This window comes from Dermacentor albipictus, unplaced genomic scaffold, assembly GCF_038994185.2.
Source record: "Dermacentor albipictus isolate Rhodes 1998 colony unplaced genomic scaffold, USDA_Dalb.pri_finalv2 scaffold_63, whole genome shotgun sequence".
Classification (NCBI taxonomy): domain Eukaryota; kingdom Metazoa; phylum Arthropoda; class Arachnida; order Ixodida; family Ixodidae; genus Dermacentor; species Dermacentor albipictus.
This window is the reverse complement of record NW_027225617.1, coordinates 233,439-252,534: the sequence shown is the minus strand read 5'-3', so window position 1 is coordinate 252,534 and position 19,096 is coordinate 233,439. Positions and strand designations below refer to the sequence as shown.

The 19,096-nt window shown below is 46.9% G+C and overlaps 1 protein-coding gene and 1 long non-coding RNA gene across 2 annotated transcripts in view; one reads left to right on the top strand and one right to left on the bottom strand.

Annotated features, from left to right (window-relative positions):
- LOC139053062 (uncharacterized) overlaps positions 1 to 16,004 on the top strand; it is a 57,141-nt gene extending 41,137 nt beyond the window's left edge. Inside the window, exons 13-15 of the mRNA XM_070530202.1 lie at positions 7,754 to 7,930; positions 8,939 to 9,061; positions 15,483 to 16,004. Coding sequence (XP_070386303.1) covers positions 7,754 to 7,930; positions 8,939 to 9,061; positions 15,483 to 15,518 — 336 coding nt within the window. The 3' untranslated portion in view covers positions 15,519 to 16,004. The remainder of the gene's footprint in view (positions 1 to 7,753; positions 7,931 to 8,938; positions 9,062 to 15,482) is intronic.
- LOC139053063 (uncharacterized) overlaps positions 1 to 19,096 on the bottom strand; it is a 407,344-nt gene that overhangs the window by 255,512 nt on the left and 132,736 nt on the right. The window lies entirely within an intron of this gene.

The window sequence follows — 19,096 nt, the reverse complement described above, 5'->3', positions numbered from 1 at the left end:
ACCAATTGCAATACATGCTCACTGACCTGGAGGGGCAATGTAGAAGAGTGGGTCTAAAAATTAGTCTGCAGAAAACTAATGTTTAACAGTCTCGGAAGAACACAGAAATTTACAATAGGCAGTGAGGCACTGGAAGTCGTAAGGGAATACGTCTACTTAGGGCACAAAGTGACGGTGGATCAGGATCATGAGACGGAAATAATCAGAGCAATAAGAATGGGCTGGGGTGCGTTTGGCAGGCTTTCTCAGATCATGAACAGCAGGTTGCCATTATCCCTCAAGACAAAAGTATATAATAGCTGTGTCTTAACAGTACTCACCTACGGGGCAGAAACCTGGAGGTTTACGAAAAGGGACCTACTCAAATTGAGGACGACGAAACGAGCTATGGAAAGAAGAATGATAGGTGTAACGTTAAGGGATAAGAAAAGAGCAGATTGGGTGAGGGAACAAGCGCGAGTTAATGACATCTTAGTTGAACTCAAGAAAACGAAATGGGCATGTAATGAGGAGGGAAGATAACCGATGCTCACTAAGGGTTACAGACTGGATCCCAAGGGAAGGGAAGCGTAGCAGGGGCCGGCAGAAAGTTAGGTGGGCGGATGAGATTAAGAAGTTTGCAGGGACGGCATGGCCATAATTAGTACATGACCGGGGTTGTTGGAGAAGTATGGGAGAGGCCTTTGCCCTGCAGTGGGCGTAACCAGGCTGATGATGATGATGTTGATGATACTGATTCCAATGCCGGCGCGAAAGAGCGCTGATGTCTTAGTGGACCCGTTCAAATCGCATCGCTTGCTGATCCGACGCGTCTGAGTTTCCATGCGCGTGGCAAATGGGTCGGGTTCGGTGAAGCTACGCCGTGCATTTCGGCTGGCTCAGCCTGACTCGACGCTATTGCGACGCATCCCGATTGCGTTTACATGAGATCGACCGCCCGATTCCAGCTGACCAGCAGACTCAATCCACTTACGACGGGTTCATATTGTTACGCGAAACACGAGACGGTAAGACGAACAACGCCATGTGTATACTGCATTTGTGCGATGAAGAGACAGATATTATGAGAGTATGAGGAGTACGCAGGGCCGAAAGAAACGCGAGAAGTATACAAAAGAGAAAAAAATAGAAGACTATGATGGCTGCTGTGTTATTGTTCAGTGCAAGACACGCCTAGTGCACATGAAGATGGTGTTAGACTAAGGCCTCAGTACCTTAAGACCACGTGACCTTTGCCCAGTGATAACGAATTGGTCGAAATAGTGTACACAAAGTAGGTCACAACCGGCGACATTATTAGAAAGCGTGCCATCGAAAGTCCGGTTGAAGTCTCGCAGAACGGTGTAACGGTCTCGCAGTGGTACGGTGGACACTGAGGTGTTCGTTGAGAAGCGCGGTAAGAACTTCCTGAAGAAAGACAGGTTAGCCGTCAGGTTCGCACTGGCGAATCCGGCTTCTAGGCGGACGGGATTCTCCTGCCGCCAAAATTCGCGTCGTTCGCACTGCTTGCATATATCGCTTGCAACGCGATATAGGCGACATCTGCCGCGTAAAGCGCTAACCTCCAAGCGAGTGCCAGACATGGCCGGGTTGGCGTTTTTAGAATTGCTAGTAGGTACGGCGGGGCGTGGCACTTTTGACGGAGATCAACGTTTCTGCGCAGGCGCGAGAAAGAGAATCTGGGGGCCTTTGCTCCTTGAATGTATGACTCGGTCTAGGCACTACAGAGGAGTTTTCTTAGCGGGCGTCGTATTCGTTTGTCCCCTAGACATGCCGGCATTGCGGAGTGCGGTCGAGTTGGTTTATACGCTCCGCCGCTGGCTGCCCGCGCAGTGAGGCAGTGGGCACGGACGCGATCGCAGTGTCTGAAGGGACAATGTTCTGACTGGCGTTGTATAAGTAGCGGGTCGCTTCTCTCGTCACGGCGATAGATCGGATTTTTTACAAGCACTGCTCCAGCAGGGCACATGTAACCGGCAGACGGAGGCCTCAGGGGAGCACCTGAGGTTATCTTAAAACAGGTGGCGCAGGATCTCCGCGGCTCCCAAGCGGTAGTGAGGGGGATCAAAGCTTGAAGCAGGGCTGCGCGAGGGTTGGGGCCGCAGAGGCTGAAGCGTGCCGGAAGGTGTTCACATAACAAATTGGCTGTACACGATACCGGACCGCCGATCTTATACTTCCCTAGCACGCTCAGCCCTCTACAGGCCCCAACCCACGGACAAGTCCGGCTTTGATGTCCCCGTTGCCGCTTTGGTGCCCTGGAGGCGCCGCCGATATTGTTGAATAATGACACGTTGTTTTCATTAGTAAAAACATGATCGAATAAATACAATTGCCTCGCGCCGCCAACTTGCGCTGGTAAGCTCAGCACTATCGCACCCCGTGACTTCTGCCGGCGCGCCCAGGGACAAGCGCATACCGCGCGCGCCAAGAAACTCCTCCGTTAGTACCAGAGTCCTTCCATGTTTTCCTGGTCACGAAACTCCGCCGTCACGCTATTGGAGAGGTTCATATGCTGCCCAAAGGTGCCGCGACGCGGCGCCACTGTGCCACAGAGGGCATCGTTCGCGTACCGAAATGCGTGCGCAGTGCGAGGTGAGCTGACTGATCGGGCGCGTTCTGTGCATGTGCTGTGCTATTTTTCGAGTGTTGGGCTGTTCGGTTGAAGTGGTGGGGTGGGACAACGATGCCCAACACGTGTTGCGTGCCTGGGTGCCGTTCCGGCAACAAGGGCAGGACCGAAAAGGTGTCGTTCTGTTTACCTAATAACAAGGAGCAGCGCGAGAAATGGAAGCGGGCCATACCGCGGCAGGGAAGTGGCGGTGTTAATTTCGAATCGAAGTATACACGTGTGTGCGCAAAACACTTTGATGCCTCGGACATCGTCACAGCAAAGGGGCGAGCTTCATGTCCAGCAGGGGGTGGTAGGAAACCAACCAGTTGAAGCGGTACCAGTTAAAGGGACGCAGTAGGTATCACGATTATCGTGTAAAGGTGACCACTTACAAAAAATTGCAATGCTGATGATAAAGAAGAATAAGGGTGTTGTGAGATCTTATCAGGGCATTGATGACAAAACACATTTGCTTTATGCTTTGTTGCAACCTCAATTTGTGTTATACCAGGATAGAGTAGTTCACAGCAATAGCGCCCTTACCCCGACCATCTATGAAAGGTATAGCATTAGAATTCCTTTAAATGCAAGTGTTAAAACAGAATAATATGCATTGTTTTATTTTTCATTGTCCTTTAGTCTTGGCTATTGGTGGGCTACAATTCTTCAATTACACGTACTTTTAAGTGTATAAGCTGCTGTGAGTAAGAAGGCTATTAGCACACTGTTAGCTACATTTGTATTGTGATTTGCTGAGCAAGTTTTGTTTGCATGTTTAAGTAACAGCTGAAGAAGTAGAAAGGTGGTATCTCTAACAATCCATTTAAAAAAAAATTGTTGTATTTGTGATGTGGTTACTTGTGTTCGTTTGAGAGTTCTTTAGCCGTGTGTTATGAAATGCTTTCTTGTTTATAGAAACAATCGACTATGCATTCTGTACTTATTGCCATTCCTTTGCTGGTGTTTGTTTCCTGCCTCCCGATGCATACCTCTCACGTTTGATTTTATTTCTTTATGCGTATTATGTCATGCTTTTAACAAACTTCTTGCATTGTCAATGGTGGACCATTTATGACCGGACGCCTCTGTGCTATCTGTATTGTACACATATTGTAAATAGTTGCGAATTAAGAACCAAAATACCTAGTGTCGTCGTTTCTGCGTCGAAACCACGAGCAGCGTAAATAAGTGCTGGGCTTACGACGCTTCTAAACGACTGCTTGCTAAGGCAATTGCCTAATTACAGCTAGTTTCAACTGTGCAGGTCCTAACACTTCAGGTTCGCCTTAATCCGTTGTTAAAAGCCGCACCGAAGACATTTAGTAGCGAAGTTCGTCTTGCATTAATTCTACCTAAATCTTATTCAGAAATGGCATCGCTTCGCAAGAAATCTTAAGCGCATGGAGCAGCTCAGTTCCCTTTTCTTTGTCATTAACTATTCTACGGTAGCAGCCCTTTGCAATAGCAATTTCATTCTTTTGATCTCTTATAAGATACTGCCCACAGAGTCCTTCTCTGCCACAGTTTAACAGAAACTGAACAGCTGTGCTCGGCGAACAATCTGGCGCTATGCGCAACGGAGAATTGGTGCTTACTCATCTGGTGATAAGTGGTACCACTGGCGTTTTGTTGCGAATGTGCGGTGTTTAATTTAAGCCAAATATTAAAAAAATTACCGACGATTACGTTACTTCCTAATGCGAAATTTGAGCGCAGCAAATAAGCTGTTTCACCTTTTCGATAGATTGAGCCAAAGAAATCGAGCAACACATGTATGCGCTATCACAGAATTTTTTTTTTATTTTTCACACGTATTGCAATAACAAAGACTCCACTAACAGTTCTTGACAGTCATGAAGGAAGCTTTGTGGTCGGAGAAATAGACTGATATATGTTCGACTTGGTACACCAATGCTTGATTCTCAAAGACGAGATCTATACAAGTGCCTCGCGAGGTTGTCACAGCCGTGGGACGCGTTACGATGGCTCTCTGATTGCCACCGCACAGGGCGAACGGCAGCGGCAATTTCGGCTCGGGCGGTGCACATATACAGATCCGCCGCCACCGATCTGGCTCTCTGATTGCCACCGCACAGGGGTTGCATTGGAGGAGGAGCGAAGAAAGGAATTAAGTTCGAGCCGGCGCTTTGACAACCGGAGACTCGCAGGAAGAGGGGGGAGGGGGGCGGCGTGTACACCCAGCGGCAAACGATGGGGGCAGAAGCGCGCGCAGCAAGCGGACAACACGATAAAGGGAGGAGGGAAGAGATAGCAGCGACTGACTGATGCCGCTGACGCCGATAGTGAGTCAACCCCAGCTGCGGAGTTGGTTTCAGGGACAACGCCGCCGATGCCGACACAAACAATATGATACCCTCGCGTCCGCAGCGCTAAGAACCAGGTCTAGCCGTGGGAAGGTGGTCACGTATTCGTCGACGTGCCGGGGCCTACGTGAAATAACCGGCGCGTCGGCAACTGAAGAGCACCCTATCCGCCACACAAGAACAGGGGGGGGGGGGGACCCTTTCCTCCTCTTTCTGCATGGCGGCGACGGTGTTCTATGCAGTCACGTTATCTTGACTCTCTAGCGGCGTCAGCGGCATCCAGCGGTATCAGTCGGTCGCTGCTAGAGCTGGGGGGATGAAAGGGGGGCGGGGCTGGTTACGAGGCCGACGACAACGCCGACGACGACGCGAAACCCAGGAACGAACGCCAAAGAGCTGCGCTCTAAAAGCGGAGCCCACGGAGGCGTTGAGGCGAACGGTGATGACGAAGCAATCCGGACCGAGACCGCCCAGCCGTGTACAGCGGACGCATTTCTACGGAAGCGAAATGCAAAACACCCGTTTATTTAAATTTAGGTGCATTTTAAAGGATCCCAGGTGGTCAAAACTAATCCCGAGTCCCCCACTACGGCGTACCTCATAATCGTATCGCGGTTCTGGCTCTTAAAATTCCAGATCATTATTTTTTTTCGGTCTGAGGCCGCCGCAAGCTCCATGTTATGAGCGGCTTTTTTTTTTTCGTCCCGTGCGCTCATATCATCGCAGAATACACGCTCAGGCAGTAATTTATTTACATTCAATGTTAAAAATAGTTACGTGAGAGTGAGAGTTACATGGAAGGACTCTGGTAGTACCTAGGCAGAGTCGTATTTTCAAGAGCAAAACGCCCCACATTTCCTCTCTCGCACCCGCCTTTACTCGCGCATGCGCGCAAACGTCCGTCGTCTCCGCAAGTGCCGCGTCCCGCTGTACCTACAAGCAGTTGAAAATACTCGGCCGGTTGATCAGACGGTAATTTGAGGGATCGCCCGCCGTTTCTGCGCAGGCGCAAGTGGGAGCAGGCGCGCGAGAGAAAATTTGGGGCCTTTTGCTCCTTGAACAGGTGACTCTGCCTAGGCACTAGGGAGGAGGTTTGTTGACGAGCACATCATAATTGGATATTTCCGCTCTTTCTGCGCATGCGCGAGGAGCAATGGTTGCGAGAGAGAAATGTGGGGACTTTCGGTCCTTGAGATTTCTCTTCGCCTAGGTACTGCGGGGAAGAAAGTTGTTAGCTTCGTTTGTCTTTAGCCACGCTGGCTGCACAGAATCGACAGAATGTGTGGCCAGCAAGGCGAAAAAGCCGTGTCCGAGGTGAGCTTCTTGCTATTTTGTTGCGACGGTAGCATATTAAATTTTTATAGTCGCAGGGGGATATGTTCGGATGTGAGGTGTCTTCTCGGATGACTTTGGTGGAAAAGCATTACATCGCGCCGATTCAATTGAGCAAGGTCAGCATACTGAAACTAAATTCAGGAGATTCGCGGCAACAGAAACAGTTCATGAATTCGATTGCCGTGCCGATGCTAGTTTGTTGCTAGCCGAACTTCACGGATCCCATTTTTCAGAATCCAAAAGTTGACATCGCTTGTACGGAGAGCTCGCTTCAATTTCTCAATTGCGATGAGCCCGCTGAAAAAAAGGATAAAAAATTATGTAATGAATTTTCGTTTATTAGTGACTAACTCACACGTATCACAGGTCGCGCAGCGGTCGCCACCACTCACGGCGTGTATCCGAATGAACCGTATTTTTATTCCAAACGGCTATTTTTCAATATTAATGTGTTCGTAGAAACACTCGATCGGCATACTTGCTTTGACTGCCCTGGTGCTTAGGCCTGTCGACATAACATACATGCAGGTGATATCTCCTGGTTGCCATAGCTGGTTACTAGATGTCAACTCCACTGCTGCTATGCCATCATCAAATATTTTGCATTTGTGGAAAAGACGGATTCAAAAGTTGTCGGTTTAGACAGTATCAGATCAATCAGATGTCACGATAACCACTGAGAGAGAGAGAAAAAGGAAAGGCAGGGAGGTTGACAAGACAGCACCTTCATGGTTTGCTACCCTACATTTGGACAAGGGAAAGCGGACAGAAAAAGGAAACGGCAAGGGATAAGGGAGAACAAGTTATGTGCGCGCACGCGCACATAACGTTCACCGCGCAATCAAAAGAGGTCGCAAAGCTCAGACGTCTTCGACAAACTAATAAATTGACACTTAAGTATCTACACGTGATTTGAATGCAAAAGCCGTATGTCTTCACAACTCTACCTTATTCTACCTTGCTCTAATTTGTACGAACCTTAAGCCTTCCTTAGTACACTTTAATCTACTTGCTCTAATTCGTACCAACTTTATTCCACCCTCATCTACCTCCATTGTACTTCACCTTCGCCTTTGCACCACCCATCTTCTGTATTACTAATGACGTCGTGCAAGACGGCGATGTGAGGATAATTTTGCTGTCACTCGTTGCAGACAACGTCGGCTTATTTGCCTCATGACAAATATAAGTATATCGCATTAAAAGCCCAGCATCGTTTTGTGGCAGATGACGGTAGAATTCCATGGCCTTAATCTATCATACATATATATATATATATATATATATATATATATATATATATATATATATATATATATATATATATATATATATATATATATATATATATAATGTATATATAGGGCATATACAGGCTTGGCAATAGATATATTGCCAGGTTGGTATGTGCCATTTAAAGAACCGCCTCCTGTATTACTTGGTTACTGGTTTTTATTTTATTTCTGCATTCTGCGCGCAGAAAACCATTACAACGCTCATGACGAGAGACAAGCAATTCCCCTCGAACACCAAAGTGGGGCTGTCCTTCGAACTGGGCACCCTCGTCTACACCCTAAAGTCCGCAAAGAAAGGTGTCGACTCAGATTTGGTCAACATGCCGTGCAAGAGCCTCTACGTCACCAACTTCGACGTCGTGGTAAACTTTTCCTATTATTTTTCGCGATCCCAAGCTCATTTTGCGAACACGTTACTTGGCAATACGAAAGCTATTTGCAATTGCCTCGCAACAGGTATATGCAATTACCTACGCAACAGGTAGACAATACATGTAGGCAACACTAGTCGTGTCATTGTGCTATCTAAATTGGTTTTCACGTCAAGAGAGGAGGAAAGAAAGATGTCCAGGACCACCACAATGTCGCCGAATTCGCGTGCTTGCAGACGCGAAATTCTTAGACCAAGCGGTAATACTGCACGGTACAACTGTGCACAAACCTAAATGTGAATAAGGGCGTATATTGGTTTAAAAATCGCACCTTCGCAACAAAAAGCGTGTTCTTGCTCCGATTCTGGAACCCGTGAGGCCAAATGGGGCGACGTGAATAAATAAAGAAGCGAGTAATAAAACAGTTTTACACAGCAACTCATCTTTAAGGGCGTAAATGATCTTAGAGTATGTGTCCGTGACGTCACGTGTCATACGAGGTGCCTTGTTGCAAGATATTTCAAAGTTTTAGCATGTGCACGTAAACGACTTACACTTTACTGTAATTTGTAACTTACATTTACGAACACAGTTGTGTTCTTTGGCTCCAGAGTTGAAGTGCGATGCGCATGACGCCGGAAAGATTAGTAGGTCCGCCTAGCACTACGCAAAAGATACATAAATTCAAGAATGCGGCTTGGAACAGCTAAAACATTTACCGTTCAGAGGAGAGAACTGATCCCCCAATCGGTTCTACGTATGAGGGTATGGAGGATCTACGTATGCAGCAACAAATCCTAAAAGCCAACAAGTGCCCCCGTGCCGGGCCGCGTCTATTTCCTGCAGTGATACGCTTTAACCGCTCGCTTCCTACAACCCTCTGAAGGGGTACGAAGAACGATCGCTCGTTCTTCGTGCGGTCTCAGAAGATCGTGTTTTTTTTTTCCTACGCTACCTTTTGTTACAAAGATATGCTATTCCGCTCTTCTTATTTTCTAGCCTTGCCTAGCAAACATCCAGGCCAACCGAGCCAAAAGATTTGAAGGCGTCGAGGTGGCCCAATCAGAGGCCGATATATCGCAGGTCATACTCTTCGAGAGCAACAATACCATCTTCTACAAGGTGAGTTCCCTGCACACCTAAAGCGCGAACCCCGAATATATTTCTGCACGCGTGCGCCCCGTGTTGCGCGCCTCAATTTTAAACGCCGCGCGATGTTATTGCACTGCGGAACCCGTGTTGTCGAGCAGATCACGTGGCGTGTGTGCGACGTCCAAATGCAGGCGGACACGTGCTATTTGTGAAGAACAGCGAAGTGTGAGCCGCACACATGTAGCGCATCTCAGATGATGGGGCATTTGCAGGACAAGGCCTGCTGTGCATTGGCCAGGCACAATATTTTACCGTACTGTTGTCCCCTCTCCCAAAGCCAGCAGTCGATGAAATTGGCTGGGACAATTCATCGTGCCTCCTGTTTGCTTGATGCGCCATATTCATTTCCCAATGTCAAGGAAGCCAGCAATATGGGTCGAGAGGCAGTCGGGCAAAAATACATTGTCCGTTATTTGACGTGGTTGCAATGTTTACCAAGTAAATCGCCACTACAGCTTCATGGGGAACTACAAGACGATTGACAGCTTTATTAGGGAGCTATACCAATGCTGGGAAGATAACTTCACATCCTAATAAAATGTGTTGCATTCTTTCCCTGGCTTTAGCGCCGCAAGCACGTGGCTAGGCTGAAAGGCAATAAGATTGCACGCAGCAGAGTGTACCAAGAATCTCTGGATCCGGACAGGTGGCCAATGAAAACTGACCCTGTCAACTTCTAACACCTGAACTCTGTCGAGTAACCATAGCTTAGCAGGACTCTTTGAGGAACTATCAGACATTGTTTTGGATATCATCGGCTTTCGTGATATTAGAAGAGCAGGTGAGGCTTATACATTACTGAGTAATGGCCACGTCCTCTGCTATAGAGTTCGCCCAGATAAGAAGCAATACAAGGTAGGATTGCTAATCCATAAGGACATAGCGGGCAACATTGACGAATTCTACAGCATTATTGAGAGTGTAGCAGTAGTCGCAGTCAGACATAATAAGATGTATAGAATAAAGGTGGTACAAGCCTACCTACGCTCCAACATCCACCCTTGAGGGTGATGAAGTAGATCAGTTTTATGGAGATGATGAATTAGCGATGAGAGAAGTGCAAACTCTGTATGCTGCAGTAATGGGCCACTTCAATGCAACAGTGGCGAAAAAACAGGCTGGTGAACAAGCAAGTGGCAACAACGGCGTCGATTCTAGGAACCCTAGAACAGAGATGCTGGTGGAGTTCGCAGAAAAAAATAAGCTGCGAACGATGAACACCTGCTTCATTAAGCGAAGCAACACAAAGCGTACTTGGAAAAGCCCTAATGGTGAAACAAAACATGAAATTTATTTCGTACTTTCTGCCCATCCCAGCATAGCATATGATGTAGAAGTGATAGGTAGGGTAAATATCAGTGATCATAAGTTAGCGACGGCTAGGATTCACTTCAATTTGAACCGAGAAAGAGCAAAATTAGTGAAGAAACAGGTCAACTTAGAGGCAGTAAGGGCAAAAGCAGACAAATATCGACTGGCACTTGTAAACAAATATGCAGCCTTAGAACAGAGAGATGATGATGACATAGAGGTAATGAATGAAACCGTAACGAGGCTGCCTTGAGAGGCAACAATGGAAGTGGGAGGATAGGCACCAAGGCAACCAGTAGGCAAGCTCTGCCAAGTAACAAAGGACGTAATAAGGAAACGACAAAGCACAAGAGTGTCCAACTCAAGAGATAAAGCAGAATTCGTGTAACTGTCAAAACTAATCAACAAGGCGAAAATAAGTGATATACTAAACTTTAAAAGACTCAAGAACCCGTAACCAATGGACTCAGCCTGAAATTAGTCAGAAGGAAACTTCGCACAGGACAAACCAAGAGGTGCGAACTGAAAGATAAGCAGGGTAATATCATGAGTAATGTCGAAGGTATAGTAAAAGCAGCGGAAGAATTCTATACAGAAATGTGCAGCACCCAGAGGAGCCACGTTACCTCCATTGGAAGCAGTAATGAACAGGTTGGAGACTCTCCAACTATAACTAACGATTAGGTCAGAAGGGCCTTGCGAAACATGAAACGAGGTAAAGCGGCAGGGGATGTAATAACAGTCGATTTAATCAAAGATGGGGGAAACATAATGATTCAAAAGCTGGTGACACTCTACACGAAGTGTCTATCGACATCAAGGGTTCTAGAAAACTGGAAGAATGCAAACATAATACTGATCCAGACAAAGGGAGACATTATATAATTGAAACATTATAGGCCCATTAGCTTACTCCGATGAATATATAAAATATTCAGCAAGATATTCTGCAATAGAATAAGGGCAACACTGGACTTAGTCAACCAATGGAAAACGCTGCCTTCCGGAAGGGATACTCTGCAATCGATCACATCCATGTTATCAGGTCATCGAGAAATCCGCAGACTACAATCAGCTTCACCGTATGGCTTTCATAGATTACGAAAAGGCATTTGATTCAGTAGAGATAGCAGCAGTCATAGAGGCATTAAGCAAATAATGCTACAGGCCGATTGCATACATTTCTTGAAAAATATTTACAAGAGTTTGCACAGCTACCTCAATTCAAGACAACAAAAGTAGGAAGATGCCTATAAAGAAAGGGGTAAGGCAAAGACACTCTCTCCAGTGCTATTCACTGCGTGTTTGGAAGAAATATTCAAGCAAACAAACTGAGAAGGCTTAGGTGCAAGGATCGACGGCGAATATCCTGAAGCCTTCGGTTTCAAGATGACATTGTTCTGTTCAGTAACACCAGAGACCAGTTACAACAAATGATTGAGGACCTTAACAGAGAGTGTAAAAGTGGGGTTGAGGATTATTATGCAGAAAACAAACATAATCATGAAGAGCAGAGCAAGGGAACAAGAGTTCAAGATCACCAGTCAGCCTCTAGAGTCACTGAAAAAGTACGTTTACCTAGGGCTATCAATCACGTGAAACCCTTACCACGAGAAGAAAATTCACAGAAGAATATAATGAGTTGCATCGCACACGGCCGAAATGTCAGCTGCTGACTGGAAGATAGTCATTAACTGAAAAGGAAGGTGTACCATCAGTACCTTTCAGTGGTGCTGACATACAAGCCAGAAACTTGAAGACTGACAAAGAAGCTCCAGCACAAATTAAAGCCCGCGCAAACTGCGATAGAACGAAGAATGCTAGGTATAACGGTAAGAGACAGAAAGAAAGCGGTTCGAAACAGAGAGCAAACGGGTATAATCAATATTCTAATTGTCATCAAGAGAAAAAAATTGAGATGTGCAGGTCAAGTAATGCACAGATTAGGTAACCGGTGGACGCTTAGGATTACAGAATGGGTGCCAATAGAAGGAAAGCGCCGTCGAGGACGGCAAAATACTAGGCGAGGTGATGAAATTAGGAAATTCCCGGGCGCTAGTTGGAATCGGTTCGCGCAGGACAGGGGTAATTGGAGATCGCAGGGAGACGCCTTGGTCGTGCTGTGGACGTAAATTATGATAATGATAATGATGGCGATGTCAATGTACCTTGGTATGCAATATACCTGGTAGCGAAGTTTCATAGAAGTCCCCCGGTTCAGAACATGGCGGTTCATTCGCGGATGGAATGGTCGATGGATGGATGCTATTATCACCCCTCTCAAACAGGGTGGTGGGTTGCGCCACCAAGCTCTTGTTCTTATTTGGCCTAATCTCCTACCAATCTTCTTCAAACACACACAGACACGAAGGATTCCCAGCATCAAACTTTCTGAACACTACTAGGAATTTTGTGTTTTTATACCTCCCTTATTTTACGTCTCTCTGCTGTTTGGCCACCGAACATCCAAGCGCCTCTTACAAAGCTCTTTTGCGGAAATGTTTACCCCTGCTATCTCGGAACCCAGAGGCTTCAAAGAGGCCAGAGGAGCCTAAACCGACAGCTGGGTAGATAATTTCACACTCGAATAAAATGTGTTGCAGTGCTTCCCTAGCTTAACCGCAGCAAGAACATGGCTATGCTGAAGGGCACTACTGAAATAGTATTTATTAACATCTTGGGTGACTCTTCAGTTTCGCCTTCGCGAGCGGAACCCGAGCAGGCCGGCTGAGTCTCTCTCGTGCTCCTGGCTGCTCCTCGGATAGGCGTCTCAGTCGCTTGGCTTGGGCCTCCTTTGCTCGATACTCCGGATTCCTGGCCCGCTTATTCCGCATTGCCTCCGCCTCTCTCGCACTATATTCCGAATCCTATAGGAAACTATTCTGGCGCATCGCGTCAGCGTGCCCAGCCTTCATCCCCGCCTTCCCCGCTTCGGTCTGACGTGGCCGACCTCCCCGCCGAGCAGGAGTACGCGTTCCATCAGAACCCACCGAAGAAGACGAGTCAAAAGAGCACCACGCACTGGTAGACGTCACCGCACCCATCGCACACGTGTTTTCTCTCGGCGGCCTAGAGCGGGCCCAGCCTGCACTTAATCGGTATACCCATTCCCAACAGACGAACAGTAATTTCAGGGTGGCAACGCCGCGTGGCAGACTCCCGGGCCGACGAATGGAAAGTTTCCATCGGTCCACTACTCCGGACAGACGAGTCCTGTAGTGTCAAATTACTCCGTCACCAAGCGGAGACCAACTCGGCGGCCCCTTGGCTGGTTTATACTCTTGCCTGTTCCTCCCTTACACAGGTGGCCACGCATTTGCGTGATCATCACCTGTCGTGTTCCCTAGAACGACACCACGTGACTCGCATTCACGACCCTATCGATCAATCAGGATTTTCACGTCATAACGCCACCAACGCTGGCATTTCCACGACTCGAGCTCCTTAAGGCTGTCCGGTTGAGGAATTGAAGATTCGATCGATCTTCCCATCGGGTGACAAACTTAAATGATGTCGGAAGCATTATTGTGGCGCACGTGCCAGCGATGTAATGCCGCTTCCATTGCAGCATTGAGATCCCGACGCGGCAGTGTTAAATTAATTAGGCATCTAGTGACGCGCCTGCAAGGCACATACACGACCGAGTACAGAAACAGCTGGATCCAAGGATTGAACTGTACATTGGTAAAATTCCCGCACAATCCCACAATTCGCCATGAGTGCGAAGGTCTCTGTCCCTCTGACGGCGTCGCCTGTCGTGGTTTTGTATAATTGAGGTGTATCTGTGCCACTATCATTCGACGCCTTCTTTTATGAGGGCATAAACTTTATTTCTTGTTTTCCTGCCTCTCGTTTCACGCATAACAGGACACCTTTACCCAGGATAGAAAGTTCTATTTTGGTATTGTAAGTTTTGGAAAAGTTTTGTGCAACCTCTTATGTCACGTGCGCCTCCGAGACCAACGTCGGAGGCGAAAGTAGTCGTTTCCCCGAATGTCTGCCAGATGGCGCCACATGCGGGTTCACCAACTCTTGCCTGAATTATCGACGAGCAAGACGACACAATTTAATGAGACCGTTTGCAAGGCAGAACCGAAGATGCGCGTGAAGTTACACATACCTGCTGCACCAGGAGTCTTAATTTATTTTTTCTGCTTGGAAAATAAGATCGTTGACAGGGCAATATGGAAAAGCATAAATTCCATTCCAGCACTAAGAATGCTATTCTTTAAACTCAACCTGCATTTCCGTAGGCGGGAGTACTTCAGCTTATTAGCAGAAAGGGCAGACTTTAAAATCTGTTCCTGACGTTTGTGACGAAATAACGGCTGCATAGACGTCACGAAGCCTCGTTTCTCTTGCCCCTGCACCGTTCTCAGTTTTTTGAATGCAGCAATTGCTTATATTTATTTGCATTACATCGGGCGCAGCTAGTTTGCAACCTGCATTGGATGACGAATTTTCCGAGCGCTTTTTCCCGGCGTCATGACAGGCGCGAAAAGCCGGAGTCTGTACACACGAGAGGAAAACTTGAGGAAAACAACTGTATTCGACCCGAGTATAACGCGAACTTACAAAGGACATGCGTGTGGGTGTCACAATGAAAAAGAAATGATCGCACGCTTTATTTCTGAGGTACTCGGAGCCGTGTCTTACTTGTGGGTTCGGGCTACATTTAGGGTACCGAATAATTCACCATAATAAATTATTGTTGCGACCATTGTATGACGAAGGCCAAGGATTTCACGAACGCAAGCGCAACTGTTCGCTTGTGTTCGTCAAAATCCCTGTCCTTCGTCATTCAGTTAGTGCGCAGCAAGTAGTTATTATGGACTGCTGCATGCTCGCCCAAACAAATGCACTTCTTAAAAAATTGGCCAGCAATCAGCTGGCGTGCTGCGTAGATAGAACTCAAAGCAACCTGCACGGAAAGGCCTTGTTCGCGGGTTCCATCCCCTTACCAGGACAAATTTTTCTTCCGCAGAAATAAATTTTTTTTCTGAAAAATACGAGGTACTTCGCGGCGCTTTGCCGACCTGTGCTCAATTAGTTTCCTTTTCTTTCTTTTTCTATTGTGTAGAAACGTTGCAGAAAGCGTCTCGTCTGTACAGTGTGAAAACCTGTCCGAGGCATCTTCCAAATTGACTTTGACGCGCGCAAGCTGTGCTCCAGAAGTGAGCCCTATCCGTAAAACAAAAGAAAAAAAAACGCCTTTCTGCTTGCACGCGCACATCAAGAAGTTGGCCGACAATTCCACCTTCCTGCGTCCGGGCATGTCACTGCTGCTCCTCAACGCCCACCTCGGGGACTTCAGGAACAAAGCGACGAGCCCGTGTGCCCAGTACAACGAAAAAGACCGAGACGACCCGTTCTACCGAATCAGAGTAATTAAGGCATGGCTCGGGTTGAACTAAAGCCGAACCAAGGCAGCTTGAGGAAGAGTGGTCGTCGGACTGTGGAGTGGTGTGTGTGGCGCTAGTGACAAGCTTGTGCCTTGGCCTTCACCTCGTGTTGTGCTGTCATAAAGTGCGACACCGGACAGGACTGCGTTTCCTGATTAGTCGTGCCTTTGCGTAGTTCAACAATATTAGCGTACCTCTTACTCGTGTGTTTTGCGTTGCTCTAAGCGAGAGCTACAGACCAACTCTTTGATTACGAGCAGCCGCGGTTATCTAAAAAAAGTTAGCCTAATGAGCCGGCGAAGAAAAAAACCGCAGAGCGGCACGAATTTTCTGATACTCGATTCATTACGAGTGAACTACAGGGCACCCGCCGTGGTTGCTCCGTGGTTATGGTGTTGGGCTGCTGAGCGCGAGGTCGCGGAATCGAATCCTGGACACGGCGGCAGCATTTCGATCGAATGCGAAATGCGAAAACAACCATGTATACTTAAATTTAAGCGCACGTTAAAGAACCCCAGGGGCTGAAAACTTCCAGTGTCCTCGAACTGAGGCAAGCCACCCTGATGCGACAGAGGGAGCGCCTCAGCTTCACAAAAACTGGTAGGGCAATATTGGCTAGACTCAATATCCCAGCATACCCCATTTATCTCACAGAGCAGGCCGTACCTCTCCCTCCTTCGATGAGATCCAAAATTACAGTAGCCCCAATTCCAAAGAATATGCATCCAGAGTACAACAAAGAAAGGCGCAAAGCACGTGCACAACACATTCAATCAGCCTACTCTAACAACCATAGGTACAACACGTACTACACGGACGCAGCTCTGTATGCACACACGACCGGGCAGCGCTACCAAAGGAGGTACGCCCTGGCAGTCGTGAACGCTGTCAGCCAACAGCAAATTACCGCGTCGGCCACGGCGGGATCCCCAGCCTCGGCTGAAATATTAGCAGTGGCGATCGCACTCGCTCACGCGGAGCGTTCGCAAAGGGACTCGGTCGTGGTCACGGACTCCCAGGAGACATGTCGCATGTTTCTCAAGGGGCACGTGACTGCGGCTAGGCTCGCGATAATCCCGAAATCCTTCAACAACTATCATCGCCTACTCTGGTGCCCGGGCCACGCGGGGGTACAGGGGAACGAAAAGGCTAACGCGTTAGCTCGAGGGTTCACTAACCGAGCGACGGCGTCCTCTTCTAACCCCAACCACCCGCACTACCCATCACAAAATTCCACCAATTTAAATGCCAAAGACATCCTTGCTCATCAGCGTGGAGTCCGAAGAAAATACCCGCCGCCTCACCCACAACTTAACGGGGAAGAGGCCGCCGATTGGCGTAAAATACAGACCGGGGTGTTCCCCCATTTAAAATTGCTAAACGCCATGTATCCCACTCGTTATAGGGCCAACTGTCCTTGGTGCGGTGGCATACCTACCCTAATGCACATAACCTGGGAGTGCACTAAGCACCCTCATAGGCCAAACACCAGTAGGACAATGGAGCAGTGGGAGGCACAGCTCGCCCGCTCCGATCTGGCAGGACAAAAGTCCTTAATTAGCCAGGTCAGGCAGGCGGCAGAGGCCAGTGGGGCCCTGGACTGAGAGGCTCCGACCACCCCTCCTTCAAATCTTTGGAATCACAATAAAGTTTCTCTCTTTCTCTCTCTCCAGTGTCCTCCACTACGGCATGCCTCATAATCAGAAATTGGTTTTGGCAGGTAAAGCCCCACAACCTAATTTAAATATAACGACAGGGTATCTCGGCTAACTTGAGCCAGAGTTTTAAAAGTATGCGAACGCCTCGTAGCTGCACAGAAGCGAGTCAGTATTGTTTTCCGCCACTAGGAGATGCTCAAATTATTTTGTTTTGTTTTTTTTTTCATTCCGTCTGATTACTTAATTAGTCTTCAATAATTATTCACCTACTCAAACATTAAAATTTAATGAAAGTGTAAGTGAGAAACCTCTAGAGCAACGTGAAAAACTCCCGATACATATCAATGAGATTGTTATATGCTACGTGAAACAAGCTTGCGAATACGCGCAAAGCGCCTCGAGCGGCCTGTCGGGCGGCAATTTTGCAAATTCAATAACTCCTTAGGAATTATGTAGTGCTTACTACACAGAGTGTCACGATATTCCTATCATTCAACTTAAGCAACACGCCGCAATACATTATTCCTCCAATTGTAATAATTCAGAAGTTGGTTAGCTAATTAATACTATGTAATTAGGCGGAATGCAAGAAATAATCAGAGTCTGCCCAAGCGAGGGCAAACATTACCTTAGTTCTCTACAGCTACGTAGCATTTGCATGTTTGTACTTACTGTACAACGCACGTTAATGTACATGGTATATGAGGATGTATTGACAACGACAGTATAATTTGGAAGGTGGAAGATGCTGCAGGTCAAACAACGTTTCCAAAGCTCTGCTATCTCTTAAAAGAAAAAGAAGTGGAGCTCATAACAAGAACCTGCAATGGGAGACGTGTCACGAATAGCACGGACATATCACTTTCAGAATCCTTTGTGCATTTGAGAATTCCATTATGGTTTTGGCATTTATTTATTTATATTTATTTATTTATAGTACCCTCAGGGCTTACAATGAAGCATTACAGAGGGGAGGGGCTAATAAATACAGATAAGTATGCAGGAAAGGATAAAGGAAACACGAATATTAATCAGATTACAATGCATGGTACAACGTATAAATAACTCGAGAGCGACACAAAAAAGCATAATTCGGTAAAAATATAATTATACAAAGAAAAACGGAAAACTTCAGTAATACAGATTAAATATAAATACATGGTGTATAGGACAGGTTAGAGTGAGACAATAAGCACAGAATGATAGAAAATAAAGTATAATACAATATACAATGTTTGCAGATTAGGTAGATAATAAAAAAAGAAAACTTATCAACAATACTGTTCAGGAGAAAACGGAATTGCTTCGTTATACATTCATATCAAAGCATACTAGATAATATTAGTAAGTGCCTTACGGAAGTTATCTGTGTTAGTTATACGGACTAGTGGATCCGGTAGGTGATTCCATTCCTGGCATGATTTTGGAAGAAATGAATTACCATAGGTAGACGTTTTGTGGAATGGGATGTTCACCTTATGACGATGGTCCAAGCGTGCAGAAGTAAAAGAGGCTGGTTCGATAAGGCATGATTTGAGTGTAGGAATTAAGTGGTATATTTTATGGAACAGGCAAAGGCGAGCGATTTTTCTGCGTTTGGAAAGGAGAGATATGTTGAGGGCAAGTTTGATGCT